An 18,698-nucleotide genomic window follows, 5' to 3' on the forward strand; every position below is an offset into this window, starting at 1 on the left:
AACTAGTATAAAATTCTGAGAAAAAAATAAAATTAAACATGCAACAATATTTCTTAAAATATTTAATACTTTTAAAAAATATTCACTACTCAAGAATGCTCTCTTTAACCTAACCATAAGTTTAACATGGTCTATTTCACTTCTCATGCCCCAGACGTGGACTCTTTTATATGCTGCACACCACCACAAGCAAACTCTATACTCCTCAACCATCATTACCCAGAAGTGCTTCTGGGTGATGGTGATAGTACCAGCTGCAGTGGTATCTGACAGCATTACAGGTGAGGATTTTGTGAAGCCAAGGGTCCTCACTTACAGTATGCACTTGTGGTGGTCGGTGATGCACTGTGAGCTGAGGTCCCGTTGATCCCAGGGTTAATCCATTGTTTACAACATATGTAGTTGCTTGAGGCACTCGGACTGTAACACCTATAAAAGAAAATGAAGTGATAGAATTAGAATTCTATTCTCAATTTGGTAGAACACTGAATTAAACATTTAAAAATCAGTAAAGTGATGTTTTTAAAATTCAAAAGAAAAAATATATCTAACCTAGAAGTCTATACTCAACTAAAGTATCATTTGAGCATGAGGATAAAGAAATCCTCACATATGCAAGCTACCAAAATAAACAGTCTACCTCCATGAACTTTTCTTCAAGTAGCCACAGAGAGACAAGATCAATAAAGGACAACAGGAGACACAGTGAACAGGAGATCCAGCATAGGAAAGAAATCAATGCAATCCATACCCAAAATCCTAGCACACTGAAACACTGGCAGAACATAGAAGGCAGACAGGCCAGAACGGAGCACTGGGACTCTAAAGATAGAAAACATGAAGCTCTCTTCACAAAGATCTCTGCTGTCTCCAGAACAGGCAAGTTAATCTTGCCTCATTTTAACAATGTTCCTCTCTTCCTTTCCATGCTCTGCTGATCAGCTGAGGATACTCATTTCATCCAACAGAAAACTTTATACAGACATTAGGGCAACAAAAGCAGAAAATTTAGAAGCAGACTTCCTCAGTAGTACAGTACATAAGAATTTGCCTGACAATGCAGAGGACACAGCTTTGATCCCTGGTCTGGGAAGATCCCATATGCCACGGGGCAACTACTGAGACTGTGCTCTAGAGTCCAGTCTACTCTACAGCTGCAACTACTGAAGCCCGAGCCCCGAGAGCCTGCACTGCACAAGTCACCACAATGCGAAAGCTGAACACCACAACTAGAGAGGAGCCCCTGTTCCCTGCAACTACAGAAAGCTCATGTGCAGCAATGAAGACCCAGTGTGACCAAAAATAAAATAATTTTTTAAATTAAAAAATGGAGAAAATTTAGAAGCCTCTCATCGCTCAACCATATTTCTGCAATATATCCAGTACTGTGGGTACCTTGCCTGGGGTGAGCCCTGTTTCCCAGAATTCATTTAAGACACTGCTGACGGATGTCCCCAAAGAAAGCTCTTGTAAACTTGAGAAAGCTAAAGCCAGAATGTGAACTAGAGACTCTGTTTAGTTTATTTTCTCCTATAGCCATCACCTAATAATGGCATGACTGAAGTTTCAGTAAACAGGTGGATTTGTCCCTGCTTGTTAAGTTTGGCAAAACTAAATATTTTTAGTGATACCTATAGAGATTGCAAAACCATACAGAAAAACAAAAAGTAAGGGTGATGGTTACCTCTGATGGAAAGGGAGAAGGATGCAATTAAGAGCAGGCATACACAGACTTTTGGATTCTGATAAAGTTCTATTTCTTAGCCTAGTGGAGAGTTCATATGTGGTTCATTTTGCTATTTTTATTTAAGCTTTAGATATATCCTTTATAGAAACTTGTTTGTATATTTTGCAACTGAAAACATATATATTTCATATATATATATGTGTGTGTGTATACACACACACACACACACACATAAACACACACACACAGAAATTACAAGTTACCTTAAACATTTTCCCATCTTTTATTTCTCAGCCACTTTCCATACCTTTAAGACTCTCATTGGAGGCTATCCTTTACCATTATCTCCATCTGGGCTAAGTCACAATTGATCATTCCCATTTTAATTAGGCAAGTTGTCTCTAAAGTATGGTACAGACCAACATCAAATCAAGTAGGCCATAAATAATTAAACTGAAGACAACACACAGAACACAAATTAGATACCAGTCCATTTTTTTCTGGTTAACTCTCCTAAGAAAAGAAAATGAATGAATAATAGTTTTAGTATGATATGGAACACTTTTTGCTGCATCTAACATCAATATAAGCCACTCCAACTACATGCAAAAGAACAACATAAACAGGAAAAGGGTCTCTTACTGTTTTGGGGATTGACCTGCCGAACAGCAGGAGCCTGCATAACAGTCCCTCGAAGGGGAGCCTGAGCTGGTGGTGCGGGCAGGGTTGTATAAACCACCTGGTGGTTTGCAGGAGCTCTCGGTACAGGGAGTCTCGTGGTCACCTGAGTCACTGGACGATGTGTTACATTCACGGTGGTTGGAGCTAATGAAAAGCAGAAAAATAGATTTAAGATGCAGTAAATTCTATGTTAAGTAAGCAACATTAAATAACAATTCACTTTATACAAAATCTAATTTACTATAATAGACAAGAGTCTCCTTTTGTAATCGTGAAAAAGTTAAGAATGACAGGGTCAACCAAGGTTAATATTAGTACAATCCAAGTTTGAGAAGAAAAGAACACCTCAACCATGTCCAAGGCCCTTCCCACTCTCGTCTGTCTAGATAAATAAACATGTGAAGATGAAGAAAGGGTTTAGACTTTGGGGAGTATGATGCTATAGGAGTGACTTAGAAGGGTAAATTTTCCCTTCCTCAATGTTAAATTATTCTTAGCAGAGTGGAATTTTAGGCCCTCCAGGCCTTCTACTAATGGGTATAAATCAAGAAGAGTAACTTGTGGTCCCATAGTTCAAAAAACTGACTGGCTATTGTAACTGACAGGTTCTTCAGATAAGTCAAATCACCTCCTATTCCAAACAATAAAATACCTATTAAAATATAGGCTTCTTCGTTCTCTATCATGGCATTCCCCCTAATTTATGTTCCAGAGAACATTAATGCCTTGAGTGATATTAACATATATTTACCAATAATGAGTTCTAAAATGTTCACCGATAGCATGGAGTACAAATAGTGATTTTAAGGAGTTAACAATTTTTTGTTAAAACTTTCTGAATTAGAACTACATTTTACAAATGATGTGTTAGCTATATAATACATATCAATAATCAATATACTTTCCTATGGAAAAATATGTTCTACAATAAAACAAATTTGGAGGTAAAAACTGTATACAATAAAGAGACCCCTTAGCCTTTATATATCCTAACTTTCAACGTGAGTCTTTACAAAGAAGAAGAAAGTATATAAGGAGGAATACTTAGCTCTTCATCTTTTTATTCCCCATTTTATTATCTATATTATTAACACTTCTTTCTAAATCATCTAAATTGACTGTCATTTTATTTCACTGGATAAAATTCCATGTAAGCTCAATGCTTTCCTTAATGAGAAAAGTGTTTATGTAAGCATTTCACAGATAAATTTCTTAAGCAATGGGCTATTTTATGAAGAAGACGACCTGTCTTAATTGGCTTCCAAACAGATTAGGGGAGAAGGCAATGGCACCCCACTCCAGTACTCTTGGCCTGGAAAATCCCATGGATGGAGGAGCCTGGTAGGCTGCAGTCCATGGGGTCTCTAAGAGTCGGACACGACTGAGTGACTTCACTTTCACTTTTCACTGTCATGCATTGGAGAAGGAAATGGCAACCCACTCCAGTGTCCTTGCCTGGAGAATCCCAGGGACAGGGGAGCCTGGTGGGCTGCCGTCTATGGGGTCGCACAGAGTCGGACACGACTGAGCAGCAAACAGATTTGGAGATACAAACTACATGTTGAAATGTCTAGTTAATAGTTTCTTGAGAGGTAGCAGGGAAAATATTAATGGTTATCTTCTGACAGTAGTGTTAGGCCAGTTAAAACAATTTCTAGTTAAGAATCACTGAAAAACTCTTATTTGATCAATTATAACATCTTGGTTATAATTAGAATGAATCATTATATTCATCCCTTCCAGAGAAACTGTATTCATTTCTGCTGTTTACACTGTCAGATGACAAAGACATATATAGTTTAACTCTTCTTTATAACCATTCTGTATCAATGCTGCTAGTTAAAAGACTGTCTGCAAAATTAAGTTACACTGCATTCAAAAACATACTTTGTCTTCAAAATGACAATGAGGAATATGCCAATACAATTTTTTTAAAAATAAAAAATAACAATGATTATTCTTAATCCTCTAATCTTTTAAAAAAATAGTTATAGCTTTTATAACTTATTACTAACATAATTAGGGTTAAAACAAGTTCATCTCAAGGGAATGTGAAGAAAAGGACAAAATATCTGCAAAAGACATTTGGTAAAGGACTCATCCAAAACATACAAAGAACTAGAACTCAACAAGAAAATGTACAACCCAGTTAAAAAGTGGACAAAGGCTCTGAACAGACACCTCACCAAAGAAGACGAACAGATGGCAAACAAGCACAGTTAGAAAAGCTGCTCAACATAATATATCATCAGGGAGATGCAAATCAAATAACAATGAGATTCTACTATCCCTATTAGAACGGTGAAAATCTAAAACACTAACAATACCAAATGCTGGTGAGGATGTGGAACAACAGTTCCTTCCTCACACTCACTGCTGGTAAAAATGCAAACTGGTACAGCCACTCTACTCTGGCAGTTTCTGCAAAACCATACTCTTCCTGTATGATCCAGTAATCATGTCCATTGGTACTTACCTAAATGACCTAATTTTCTGTCTAACCTTTCCACTCAGTTTCACAGTCATATTTCACAACAGGCAAAACTAAAGTTTCACCTCAGTGATTCAGTAAGTTTACCTGTCGGTAGCAAGTGTATGGTTGTCTGAGATGGTCCACTTGTTGGCACTCCAGATGGTTGAAGAGGTGGTGCTGGCTGGATGGGTTGCAACGGTCGAGATAAAGCCTGAGAAGAACTCATGGTTGACACAGCGGTATGATTTACCTTTTTAGGGTCTGTTAATTAAAAGTGAAGCAATATGATTACTGATACAAAAATATTAGATATACAAGTTTATCTTTGCCATTCAGTCACATTTTACCACTAAGAGAACAATTTCATTGTATTTTAATTAAGTGTACTTCTGCCAATGTGAAAACCAAGTCAGAACCTTAAATAATTCACTGTTGGTTCTAGCATAGATTTTAAATCACATTTAAAGAAAATATAGTTGTAATTTTTTTTAAAAAATGAAAAGAATCCTACTTTTAACTTAATACAACACGCTTACGGCTTTAGCAGCAGCTACTTTAATATTTGAGTGTTGATGAAGAAAATGCACATTAGATGGCAGAATTTAAGTAACACTCAATGGTGGGGCAATGGAGAGAGATTCTAAGAGGCAGGGATGCTACATAGGGAAAAGGCAAGAGTACTGATGACAAACTTTTATTTTACTTTTTAATCCAAAACCAGCCCTATCTGTGTCCTCTTACAAATAACCAGTATTAACCTGTGTGCTCTAGGAAATTTCTGTAAGATTTGTGTATTAAAAAAATAGTAAAAGCAATACAGAAAATTTGAAATGTTTAAACAGTACTCAGACAGGCATAAATTCAACCCCAACAAATGATGACATAAATCTTCCAATTTTATATCAGTTTTATACAAAGAACCTGACCTTACTGTCACATAATGAATTGTATAGCTACTTAATTTTGGTTTTCTTGAAACCAACTGAACTATCTTATTCCCTAAAATATAATTTCTTAAAATCTCTAGTATTTTTTTTTTAAATTAATGTCTTAAAGGTATAATAACATCTGATCCTACTAGATTTTTCACATGCATTATATAATTACCACCACAAAGTTTTACAGATATGTCTATGAATAAAGTCATTTTGTACAGTCAAATAAGTTTGAGAAATACTCAATGAATCATTCTTGGAGATTTACATTGTAAATCAGCACAGTAAAGGTTCAGAGATATCTGTATTAAGGGAAAAAACCCATATAATTTTAACTCAGCATTTCCCAAGCATATTTAACCATGAAAGTTTTTATTTACAGACACCTATTAACACTGTGGAAGAATAACTTGGAATATTGTTCAACAGCTAACCAATATAATTTCTAAATATTATAACTCAGAATAATACTGAGAATTCTGGGTATACATGCTTTTTAACAATATCTTGATTTAACGCCTACATTAAAATATACATATACACATATGGAAAAAACATTTAAAGTCCAAAGACCTAGATTCAATTCGTACTCTAAATCTATCCTCAATTCTAAAATGGGCATTACAGGGTTATTGTAAGGATCAAGTGAAATAACAGATATAAAAAGAGAAGTATTCCATAAGTTAAATATTCTCCTAGTTGCTCTGTTTTCCTTTATGCTTTGTTAATATTCTCCCAAGATTTGACTTCAGTTTTTTACTTCTAATCTTAAAAACTCTTTCTAAAAAGGACACAAACAGTGCTGTCAAGATTTGTACTAAGTATAATGAGTTAAGAGAGAAAAATGGTACCAAAGCATTCCTTAATATGATTACTTATATTTAAGTACCTTGTAAAGCTCCACTCTCTTCATCATCCATTGTGAGATCAATGACGCCACCTGAATCGTTGCTTGTGGCTTTTCCACTCTAAAAACAAAATATTTGCATTTTGCTATGGGAACTCTGGTAGGCATAAGGAAAATAAAACAATACTGAAGGGAAGCAATGATAATGCACAGCCTGGTTCAATCTGGACCCCTAAATGACTTTACCTAAAGAGTGTTTGTCACATAAATGACCCAAGGATACTCAAGAGTCAAATATCTGCCACACACACACAAAAAATCTTCCACAATAAATTATTTTTTTAATTATATTGTCAATCACATAGAGCTATGCTCTAAGCACTTTAAGTGATTAAATGTAAACATAATTCATTTCTAATATTTAAATGTTGACCAAACCTACACTAAATTATCAACATTAATTCACAGGAAGACCAAAGGCAACTTTAAAGTCAGCATTAGGTTACATAAAATAATCTATTTTTCTCCCCTAAAGAATGGTATGGTATCATAGGATGTAATGTGCTATAATCAGATGACATCCAGTTTGACCAAAGTCAACTCATTGTCCAAAATTATTAGAAATGTAGTTAAAACTTTTTTTAAAACTATATAATGGCAACAAAAAAAGGAAAGCAGTACAACATAGACCTAAAGAGCCAAGATCTTCAAGTCAAAAAGAATAACTGAATCTTTTAGTTCCAACACTTACAAGTTATGTGAACTTATGTTAAAATGTCATTTTCTAAATTTCAAAAAATTGGATATGAAGTCTATTATAAGTATTAATACAAATATGCATTCAAACAGCTTAACACCAGGCATGACACACAGTAACCACTCAATAAATGCTAATCATAATTACTTTATGGTATATTTACAGTCATGTCAACTCCAAATGATTACGGTTTTCATCCACAACACTAAAGTTTTACAAAATTAAAGAAAATGATATCTTGATGTTAGATATACAGGCCAAATTCAAAGACCATGATGTAACTCTAAATCTTACAATTATAAACCTTTTCTAAGATAATGACTTCACAGAAAATGACTTGTTAATAAACATCACAAACCTGTAAATCCGAAACTGAAAAGTTCTTAACAAACCCTTGAAGAAAATAACAGAATCCACTTGCTACAACAGATCTATAAGATCCACTTGTCCAACTAAAGTCCACTTTTAGAATTAAATTTTAAATTCATCAAAAATTACGAGAACAACAGGCAAAGACTAGTAAAGTAGAACCCAACTAGAAATAAAAGATAGTCAATAAAAATAACTCCAAGTGGAGCCAGATGTTGAATTTAGCAGACTTCAAAGCAGCTGTTAAAAATATATTCCAAGAATTACTAGAACAAATAATCCCAAAACTTACGTAGGATCATAAAAGACCCAGAATTGCCAAAGCAATCCTGGGAGAATAGAACAAAACTGGAGGCCTAACACTCCCAACATCAACAATACAACAAAGCTATCGCAATCAAAACAACATGTGGCGTTGGCATAAAAACAGACATGGATCAGAAGAGAGCGCCCAGGAATAAACCCACACACCTATAGTCAACTAATCTTTGACAAAGGAGACAAGAATGATAACAATGGACAAAAGACAGTCTCTTCAGCAAGTGGTGCTGGGAAAGCTGGGAAGCCACATGTCTATCAATGATGCTGAACATTCCCTCACACCATACACAAAAGTAAACTGAAAAATGGCTAAAGACTTAAATATGTAAGACATGACACCATAAAGCTCCCAGATGAGAATGTGGGCAAAACTTTCTCTGACATAAATCACAGCAATGTTTTCTTAGGTCAGTCTTCTGAGGCAATAGAAATAAAAGCAAAAATAAACAAATGAGACCTAAAAAAACTCATAAGCTTTTGCACAGCAAAGGAAACCATAAACAAAAAGACAACCTACAGACTGGGAGGAAATACTTGCAAACAACACAACTGACAAGGCCTTAATTTCCAAAATATATAAACAGGGTATACAAATCAATAACTAAAAAACAAATAGACCAATCAAAAAAATGGGCAGAAGGCTTAAACAGACATTGCTCCAAAGAAGATGGGCAACAGGCACATGAAATGATGCTAATACAGCTAATCACCAGAGAAATGCAAATCAAAACTACAAGGAAGTATCATCTCAAACTGGTCAGAAGGATCATCATTGAAAAGTCTACAAACAATAAGTGCTTAAGAGTATGTGGAGAAAAGGGTACCCTCCTACACTATGCAACCACTATGGAGGAAAATAAAGAGGTTCCTTAAAAAACTTTACCACTTGATCCAAACATCTCATTGCTGGGCACAGATCCAGAGAAAACTCTTAACTCAAAAAGATACATGAACCTCAATGTTCACAGCAGCACTATTTACAACAGCCAAGACTCTTGAGAGTCCCTTGGACTGCAAGGAGATCCAACCAGTCCATTCTGAAGGAGATCAGCCCTGGGATTTCTTTGGAAGGAATGATGCTGAACCTGAAACTCCAGTACTTTGGCCACCTCATGCGAAGAGTTGACTCACTGGAAAAGACTCTGATTCTGGGAGGGACTGGGAGCAGGAGGAGAAGGGGACGACAGAGGATGAGATGGCTGGATGGCATCACTGACTCGATGGATGTGAGTCTGAGTGAACTCTGGGAGTTGGTGATGGACAGGGAGGCCTGGCGTGCTACGATTCATGGGGTCGCAAAGAGTCGGACACGACTGAGCGACTGAACTGAACTGAAGATACAAAAGAAACCTAAATGTCTACTGACAGATAAATAGATAAAGATGTCTCTCTTACACACACACACACACACGGAATATTAATCAGCCATAAAAAAGAATGGACCTAAGGATTATCATGGAGAAGGCAATGGCACCCCACTCCAGTACTCTTGCCTGGAAAATCCCATGGACAGAGGAGCCTGGTGGGCTGCAGTCCATGGGGTTGCTAAGAGTTGGACAGGACTGAGCGACTTCACTTTCACTTTTCACTTTCATGCATTGGAGAAGGAAATGGCAACCCACTCCAGTATTCTTGCCTGGAGAATCCCAGGGACGGGGAGCCTGGTGGGCTGCTGTCTATGGGGTCACACAGTGTCGGACACGACTGAAGCGACTTAGCAGCAGCAGCAGCAAGGATTATCATACCAAGTGAAGTAAGTCAGAAAGATATATGATATCACTTACACATGGGATCTAAAATATACAAATGGATTCACTTATAAAACAGAAACAGACTCACAGACATAGAAAACAAACTAATGGTTACCAAAGGGCCAAAGGCAGGGAGGGATAAATTAGGAGTCTGGGATTAGCAGATACAAACTTCTATATATAAAATAGACAACAGTAAGATTCTACTATATATCTAAGGGAACTATATTCATTATCTTCTAATAACCTGTAATGAAAAAGAATATATACATATGTATAACTGAATCATTTTGCTGTACACCACAATCTAACACAACATTGTAAATCAATTATACTTCAATTTTTTAAGAACAGACAACAGAAAAATTAAGAGCATTAAAAATCAACACAAAATTAAAGTAGGGGGAAAAGTACCCCAAAACAAAAAATAGATGATATATTTTTTAAATTATAAAACAGACCTAAATTCAACCATATCAAAGACTAAACCAACTGAATGGAATAAAATTTCCTATCAGTATTAGGGACTGTCAGATAAAATAACACATCAAAAAATCAATAAGTAAGTAGTTTTTTCCTCCTAGATACTCACTTTAAATACAAATACACAAACACACTGAAAAAAACTGCTGTAATTACATTAATGTTAGAGAAGATACAAAGAGTAAGTCTTATAAAGATAAAAGGGTCAATTTGTCTTTCTTTTTATTGTTTTAATGCTCTATTATAAGGTGCCTATTTTTCAATAGTGTATAATCTATAATAGGAAGAGAAGGTCTATAATCAATGAGCTAATCTACTGAATTCTATTTTTATTTATCCTAACTTGACTGATAAAATTCATCTATTATCACATACTACAGTAGTCTCCTGTTTCTATTTTCTAAAGAAATAAAATCTAATTATTTCAATAATTATTAACAGCAAATAAAAGATAGTCATGATAGCTGGAACTATTTTTATCAGGCTCTTCAGTGTTCTACATTCATTAACAAATTTCATCTATAATAATCTGTGGCTGAGATCAGCATTAACCATATTTTATATGTAAGAAATCAAATCCAAGGTTTAGATAACTTACTCAAGCCTTACATATTAGGTAAGTTAGAGCTGCCAGAGTGTCTGACTCAGCTGCTGCTGCTGCTGCTAAGTCACTTCAGTCGTGTCCAACTCTGTGTGACCCCTGAGATGGCAGCCCACCAGGCTCCCCCATCCCTGGGATTCTCCAAGAACACTGGAGTGGGTTGCCATTTCCTTCTCCAATGCATGAAAGTGAAAAGCGAAAGTGAAGTCGCTCAGTCGTGTCTGACTCTGAGCGACCCATGGACTGCAGCCTACCAGGCTCTTCCGTCCATGGGATTTTCCAGGCAAGAGTACTAGAGTGGGGTGCCAATGCCTTTTCCATGTCTGACTCTAGATCTTATTATTTCTATGTCACTAGGTTCATGTTTTTCTGCCATCAATTCTGAGAAAACTTATGTAATCAAGAAACATTACATGCCTTTATCTGCATTTATACATATTACCAAAGTTCTGAAACTGCTAAAAAACATCTTGTGTCAAATAGGTTTTAATACTAAGAATCTATTTTATTAAAAAGTTATTTAATCATGTGTCCTTCCCCCAAATGACCACTCTCATCATATGAACACTAAGAAAATTTCAAGAAAGCAAAGATATTGGCTTTGTAGGGTACTTTTTTTTTGTACTAAAACAAAGAAGAAGATCATATTTAAAAGGCAATAACAAAGAATATATTTGAAAAGCTAGAATAGGGCACTTCGACAACTGCAGAGAATGCCAGTACAGAAGACCGGGCTGCTCCCTCCACACACATCTCTCCAAAGGAACTTGGGAACTACCTTAAGGTTTGGCTGGCTACCAAAAATGTGGCCCTTAGAAAGTTTACATAAATTATTGATAATTTTCTTATGTCCCTTAAACACCTTAAATAATGAACTGTGTCATACTGGCTTATCATGGTTGATCTGCACAAACACCAAGACTGATGATGCACATCTGGTTTCACTGTTAGGAGTCTTGCATTTTGACTGCCATAGCTGGTTACACAGAAAGAAGCAGCTGTCCAATCAGCTCAGGCCATGATACTCAGTCAGGCTTACCTGGGCAGAGACTTTTGTCACTTGTTACTTAAGGTAGTATCCAGAGAGAAAGCCCCTCCTGTGCAGTGCTGGTTAGGGAAGAACATGGAAGCCTCAGCCTGACCGCACTTGATCCCACTTGATGCTTATTTTTTTTCCCTGCTGGTTTGGTTCTCTATTTTTTGCTGTGATAAACCATAACCATGAGTATAATCAACCTATCACAGGTTTTATGAGTCCTTCTAGCAAATCAGCAAAATTGAGGTGGATCTCAAGTCCCTCCAAACAGTAATATAAAACTACAGATGCAGCAGAAAATGATTTCTACACTGTCTTACAACATATGCTGGTAGTTTCAATAAATAATGTTTTACCACATAAAATATATTAGTAATGTACTACATGAAATGAGATCTATGAATAAAATATGTAATAACAATGATATGGAATATGCTAATAAATACTTATTTGGAAGACATTAGAGAAATCTTCATTCAAGGACTACAAAAAGAGAACATTTTATATCTTTAATTATTTTCTCATTAGGTATGAACAACAATCATTTCCATACATGCCATCTAGTTCCTTCTAAATTATGATAGTCTTAGAAGTGTTCAGAAGTACAACTAAGACAGACTTGGCATAGGAAAAAGAAGTTATCTGAGTGGTTAGAAAGCTAAGAGTGTAAAGAATCATAGGCTACCTATTTCACACCAGATTCTATTTGCTACCAAGTAACATACAGGGTCGGAGAAGGCAATGGCACCCCACTCCAGTACTTTTGCCTGGAAAATCCCATGGACAGAGGAGCCTGGTGGGCTGCAGTCCATGGGGTCGCCAAGAGTTGGACACGACTGAGTGACTTCACTTTCACTTTTCACTTTCATGCATTGGAGAAGAAAATGGCAACCCACTCCAGTGTTCTTGCCTGAAAAATCCCAGGGACAGGGGAGCCTGGTGGGCTGCCGTCTATGGGGTCGCACAGAGTCGGACACGACTGAAGTGACTTAGCAGCAGCAGCAGCAACATACAAGGTAAAAAGCTAACAGCAATTTCTTAACATATGTTTTAAAACAACTGTAGTGTTACATTATCAAAGTATTTTTGCACAACAAAACTTTTATCTATAACCCAAAAAGCCAATAAAGCATCAATTTATAACTAGCAGCCCATATATATTTCCATAATAATTTCTTATTATATAATAAAACTTGCATATTACATTTACTATTTAAATTCATAACTGGAACTCATTCAAACCTTTGATCAGGCGTGACCTTAACAGATTAGCTGCCTAGTCATGCTACTTGTGTTTTTCATACAATGGTAGTGAATTACTATTCCTGTAAGCCAAATAAAATATTCATTGAGAGACTTTCCTGGTGGTCCAGTGGCTAAGACTCCACGCTCCCAATGCAGGGGGTCTAGGTTTAATCCCTGGTCAGGGAAGTTAAGATCCCACATGCCACAACTAAGACCTGGTACAGCCAAATACATTCATTAAATAAATAAGAAGAATTTTTTAAAAAATATTTTTTGAGAACTTAGAATTTGGTTATATAGTCTCTTTGCTAATCTGATGCAGACACTTCAGGTGTCTTTTGGATCTACTAGAACAAGTTGCTTCATCAAAATAAAAGTTATAGAATACAATGAAAACTAAAACTTGTGAAGTAGTAATACATGTCTTAGAATTTCTAGAACATAATAAGTAGCTGAGTGTGACTAAATTTTATATTATTTTTTTTTTATTTAAAAAGAATATTTTTAAGCAAAGAATTTTAAAAGTATGGCAAACTTCTATATCAATTTTAATTTCACTGAAATGTTTACAATATTATATATACTTTATTTCAGCAATCTAATATAACTTAAAAATTTTTTTTATTTTATACTGGAGTATAGCCAATTAACAACGTTATGCCAGTTTCAGGTGGACAGCAAAGGGGTTTAGCCATACATATACATGTACCATTCTCCCCGAATTCCTCTCCCATCTAGGCTGTCATATAACATTGGAGTATAACTTTTTGCAATGATGAAAATGTTCCATATCCTTGTTTTCCAATATGGTAGTTACTATCTATGTGTGGCTTTTGAGCCTTGAAATGGGCCTACTGTGATAGAGGAAGTAAATTTTTAATTTAAGGCTAAATTAAGTCCATTTTCATTTAAATAGCCTACATGTGATTAGTGGCTACCACATTAGACAGCACAACTCTAGAAGAATCACCATTTATAACAAGATGAAAACACAGCCATTACAGTGTACATCTTCCTCTCCTAAAACATTACCTAGTATGTCCAAACAAACAAGAAAAAAATTACTGAGAGAAATGAGGATGTTTGTAATTTCTTTCTTTAGCTTTGGTTTTACTTTATAAAGTAAAGCTAGACTTCCTATGTTACCTAAAAGTCACTGAATATATTGATGCTTCCTATACTACATGCCTCCCAAAAAAGTACTCCATATACTTTTAATTAAAAACACAGCTACAAGACATCCTCAGAAACAATCAAAACTTTGACCTTTAATATCATATAAAAAGCCTGCTAAAATTTGTAAGAAATAAAATATTTCTAATAGCTTTAGTTTGAGCTATACAGCATGGGGTGTGCTGCGATTCAAGGGGTCGCAGAGTCGGACACGACTGAGCGACTGATCTGATCTGATCTGATCTATCTATCTTTAGTCAAAAATATCATTTTAATAAAGATGAATAGTCAAAATTAAAGATCACTATGCTCTTGTTTTAAAATTCACATCATTTATTCATGCCTGACTTACTCAAGATTTTTTCTCTCACTAGGAAAATAAATGAGTTTCCAGATATGATTAAGAGGAAGGGAAGAAATTAGACCATCAAACATGCAATGACTTCCCTATGCATCTATTATACCTAAAGCAACGTAGAAGAAGAATCGTGATGAACTTTATTAATACAGGAAAAATGGAGTTACTCCACTCCTGGGTGACTTAAATTTAACATGAAAAAGTACCAAGACTGGCAAAATGTTAATAAGCCAGAAAAACCAAAATTTTCTTTCCATAAAACTATTTCTGATCAGCTCTGAACAACCTAAAATGGTGTCTCTGTGTGTGCTGGCTATGGCAGGACAAAGGATGGGGAGGCGTGGGGAGAGATAAACCAGGGAGACCTTCTTAAACAGATGGGCCAGGAAGAAATTACATGTGGAGACTAAAACTTCCCACTGTATGAAAGAAAATAACCAGACTGTCAGTTATATACAATCCAATATCACTAAGAGAATTACTAATCAAAAAAATTCAATTCTTGTCAAACAACACAGAGAAGCTGTTTGAAAAATTTTGGACAGTTGTAAAAAACAAACTTGGAATAATTTTCATTTTATCAATGAATATCAACAGAAATCCATCTTTTCATTTTGAAACAGTAGGAAACATCTTACCTGTGATGTGCTATCGGCTGCTTTCTTATTAACAGAAGCATCTACTGTTTTGTTTGTCTGGTTTTCTAAGGAGTCAAAAAACAAAACAAAACTCAGAGCTATTTTTAAAGGAACCTACAAAATGTAAAAGGACAGGTTTCTTTATGTACAACAATTCACGTTAATTTTCTCCAATAGTTTTTTGTGTGTCAACATGTTACATATGTAAATTACTCTCTCAGAGACCACTGCTACAAATCTTTCAGAAGGACAAATTGATACTAGAAATCCAAACACTTCATATACCCATTAAACAGAAATTTTAACTCTAACCAAATGAATATTGCAGGGAAGCAATTTAAGATGTGTATAACCTAAATGCTGTAACACAAAAAGTTAAATAAAATATAATCCTTCCCTACTACACACCTCTGGAGAAAAAAACTTAGTAACATGCCAAAATGTAATAAATTCACTAGAAAAATAAAATGATCCTGATGAAATATACATGCATAATCTCAATAGCTCAATCACAGATGATTTTCCTTTATTCATTTTTCAATAAACTTGTATTGAGTATGTACACACACACAAACATACATATGAATTTTGCATGTATAGAACTACAACTATATAGTCGTATAAAAGATAGCTGAATGAAAAAACAGCACAGAAAACAAAGTATGTTTTTCTGCCTCAATTTCTAAAGAAAAGGTATTAAGTTTTGTCAAATGTCTTGAGCGTCTACTGAGGTGATTAATCAGTTTTTTCTCTTTGGTAATGTGGTCAATTACATTAATAGGAGTTCTCCAATGCTGAAACATCCTTATCCACACTTTCTGTCAAAAAGACTTTAGTCAAAATATGACACTCCTTTCATTTGTAAATCTTCATAACATACATACAAAGTAAATCATTTATCAATATATTTAAAAAGATAAAACCAGAAATGATAGATACAATTATTTCTATCTATACATTAAAAAAAATGAGGATAAATATCTACCTGTTAAAAAGAGGGTTTTACAGGCTAGGTTAAGTAAAAGGGGCCCTTCCAATTTCTGCCTACCCTATCTGAATTATCTTAGTTCTTTGCATAGCAAGAAAATATACATATATACACATACATATATGTACATATTCCTGTGTGTGTATATATAACCTAAGGAATCTCTCAGGTATATTTAAGATGTATGTAACTTTTAAAAGACATATACATATCTCTAATATCTTAAAATTACTTCATTTATAATGAATCAGCTTCATTTCTGGACTGCAAAGTTCTTGAAATACTACTTAATAAAAAAATTTTTTTTAATTAGTACTTCTTAAAAATACTACTTAATAAAAAAAAAAATTAATTCCAGGTTACTGACATGCAGAGTATTAACACACATTCAAGACATTACCAAAACATAAGCAATTTACTACCAGTTTTAAAAAACATATATACAGTGTTAGAATACATTCATTTTGATTTAAAACACATTTTCAAGTGAAAATAAAAGGTACGTCAAGAAGCAAAGCAGGTGAGGGAGTTTCATTTTTATTTTCTGTTGATTGGTTGGTTGGCTGGTTTAGTTCTAAGTCATGTTGGACTCTTGCAACCCAAGGGCTGTGGCCCACCAGACTCCTCTGTACATGGAATTTTCTGTGGAATTATCCTCATACAATTATTCTCAAGATTCAGGAAAGATTTAAACTGATTAATGAAATGTTTTATTTCTACACACACACAAATACTAATAAATATGAGAGTTTTCTTATCCAGCATGATTCTCTCTTTGACTTAATTGTCTCAGGACACAAAGGTAATTATTCATAAAGCTGTAATAATATTCTTTATCCTAGATTTCCCATTAACTTCTCCTACCCTTTTATTAGATTGTTGTCTTGATTCTCAATGTAACATTTTATAGATTCAATGTATATTTTGTTTTCTTTTACTACTTCAGATGAATTTTTAAAGTTAAAAGTTACAATTCAATCTATCAAGCAATAAAATTGGCAGGATATAAAGTCAAAAATTGTACAACAAACTCTTTCTATCATATAAGAAACATCTCTGTCTCTTTATTCTTAAAAGACACTGTCACTTTTAACCAACACTGAATTTTTACCAGCATCAAAAAACGGATGCGTGTATGTGCACAGGACATCACGAGCATCACAGAGCGGATGTGCATTACGTGCATGTGCGTTTCACAGGCGTGTGCTAGTAGTGTACCTTGGTAGGTGCTGAATAACTGAATGAAAATAAACGGAGTGCAAAAACTTGTAAGTCATTTTTACAACTCTCTCTCTCATCTAGAGCATTCCCAAGTGCCTGTAACTCCATTTTCGCCCCTCCTGTAGCCAGTGTTTGTGGATGTCACACTCCTTCCTCTCTGTAAAAATCCTTTAAAACTCTACTTCCCACCATCTTGCCATTCACTCCATTCTCGTACCTTCCCAGAGCTCCCATATTCTCTCACAGAAACCTGAATATATTTACACTCATCACATTTATAATTATTTAACATTAAGTTCCCTATTTGACTATGAGCTTAGTTAGAATAGGGACTATTTTGTACATTTCTGTGTGTCTGCATGATTTTAGAACAAAACAGGCATTCAATGTTTTATGAATGAATGCATGCATGCTAAGTCACTTCAGTTGTGTCTGACTCTGTGCGACTCTATGGACAGCAGCCCACCAGGCTCCTCCGTCCACAGGACTCTCCAGGCAAGAATACTAGAGTGGGTAGCCATTTCCTTCTCCTGTGAATGAATGAGATAAACTATAATTTGGTCTCTAAATTTCCAAGTAATCCTTAGGACAACTTTTATTTTACACTTTATAAAAAACATTGACTTACTCTACGAAGATATATGTATATAAATATATACAAATGCATGCTGTCTAGTTATACATTATGTAGACAACATATTAAAAAGCAGAGACATTACTCTGCCAACAAAGGTCCCTCTAGTAAAGGCTATGGTTTTTCCAGTGGTCATGTATGGATGTAAGAGCTGGACTATAAAGAAAGCTGAGCACTGAAGAATTGATGCTTTTGAACTGTAGTGTTGGAGAAGACTCTTGAGAGTCCCTTGGACTGCAAGGAGATCCAACCAGTCCATCCTAAAGGAGATCAGTCCTGGGTGTTCGTTGGAAGGACTGATGTTAAAGCTGAAACTCCAATACTTTGGCCACCTGATGCGAAGAGCTCACTCACTGGAAAAGACCCTGATGCTGGGAAAGATTGAGAGTAGGAGGAGAAGGGGACGACAGAGGATAAGATGGTTGGATCACATCATTGACTCGATGGACATGGGTTTGGGTGGACTCTGGGAGTTGGTGATGAACAGGGAGGCCTGGCAT

The 18,698-nt window shown here is 35.3% G+C and overlaps 1 protein-coding gene across 8 annotated transcripts in view; it reads right to left on the reverse strand.

The window, feature by feature from the left end:
• Window positions 1-18,698, reverse strand: part of ATF7IP (activating transcription factor 7 interacting protein) — a 115,131-nt gene that overhangs the window by 8,106 nt on the left and 88,327 nt on the right. For 6 of the 8 annotated variants that reach the window (XR_011566726.1, XM_070790039.1, XM_070790042.1 and 3 more), the window contains 6 exons: window positions 15,356-15,420; window positions 6,666-6,744; window positions 4,947-5,102; window positions 2,330-2,512; window positions 2,174-2,200; window positions 317-429 (listed from right to left, as the gene is read on the reverse strand). Coding sequence is in view for 6 of the 8 variants with exons in the window: in XM_070790039.1 (XP_070646140.1) it covers window positions 317-429; window positions 2,174-2,200; window positions 2,330-2,512; window positions 4,947-5,102; window positions 6,666-6,744; window positions 15,356-15,420 (623 nt within the window). In the remaining 2 variants the exon portion in view is untranslated. The remainder of the gene's footprint in view (window positions 1-316; window positions 430-2,173; window positions 2,201-2,329; window positions 2,513-4,946; window positions 5,103-6,665; window positions 6,745-15,355; window positions 15,421-18,698) is intronic. The other 2 variants (XR_011566727.1, XM_070790044.1) reach the window with 1 other exon arrangement.

The sequence above is a fragment of the Bos indicus genome, chromosome 5 (genome assembly GCF_029378745.1).
Source record: "Bos indicus isolate NIAB-ARS_2022 breed Sahiwal x Tharparkar chromosome 5, NIAB-ARS_B.indTharparkar_mat_pri_1.0, whole genome shotgun sequence".
NCBI classification, from domain to species: domain Eukaryota; kingdom Metazoa; phylum Chordata; class Mammalia; order Artiodactyla; family Bovidae; genus Bos; species Bos indicus.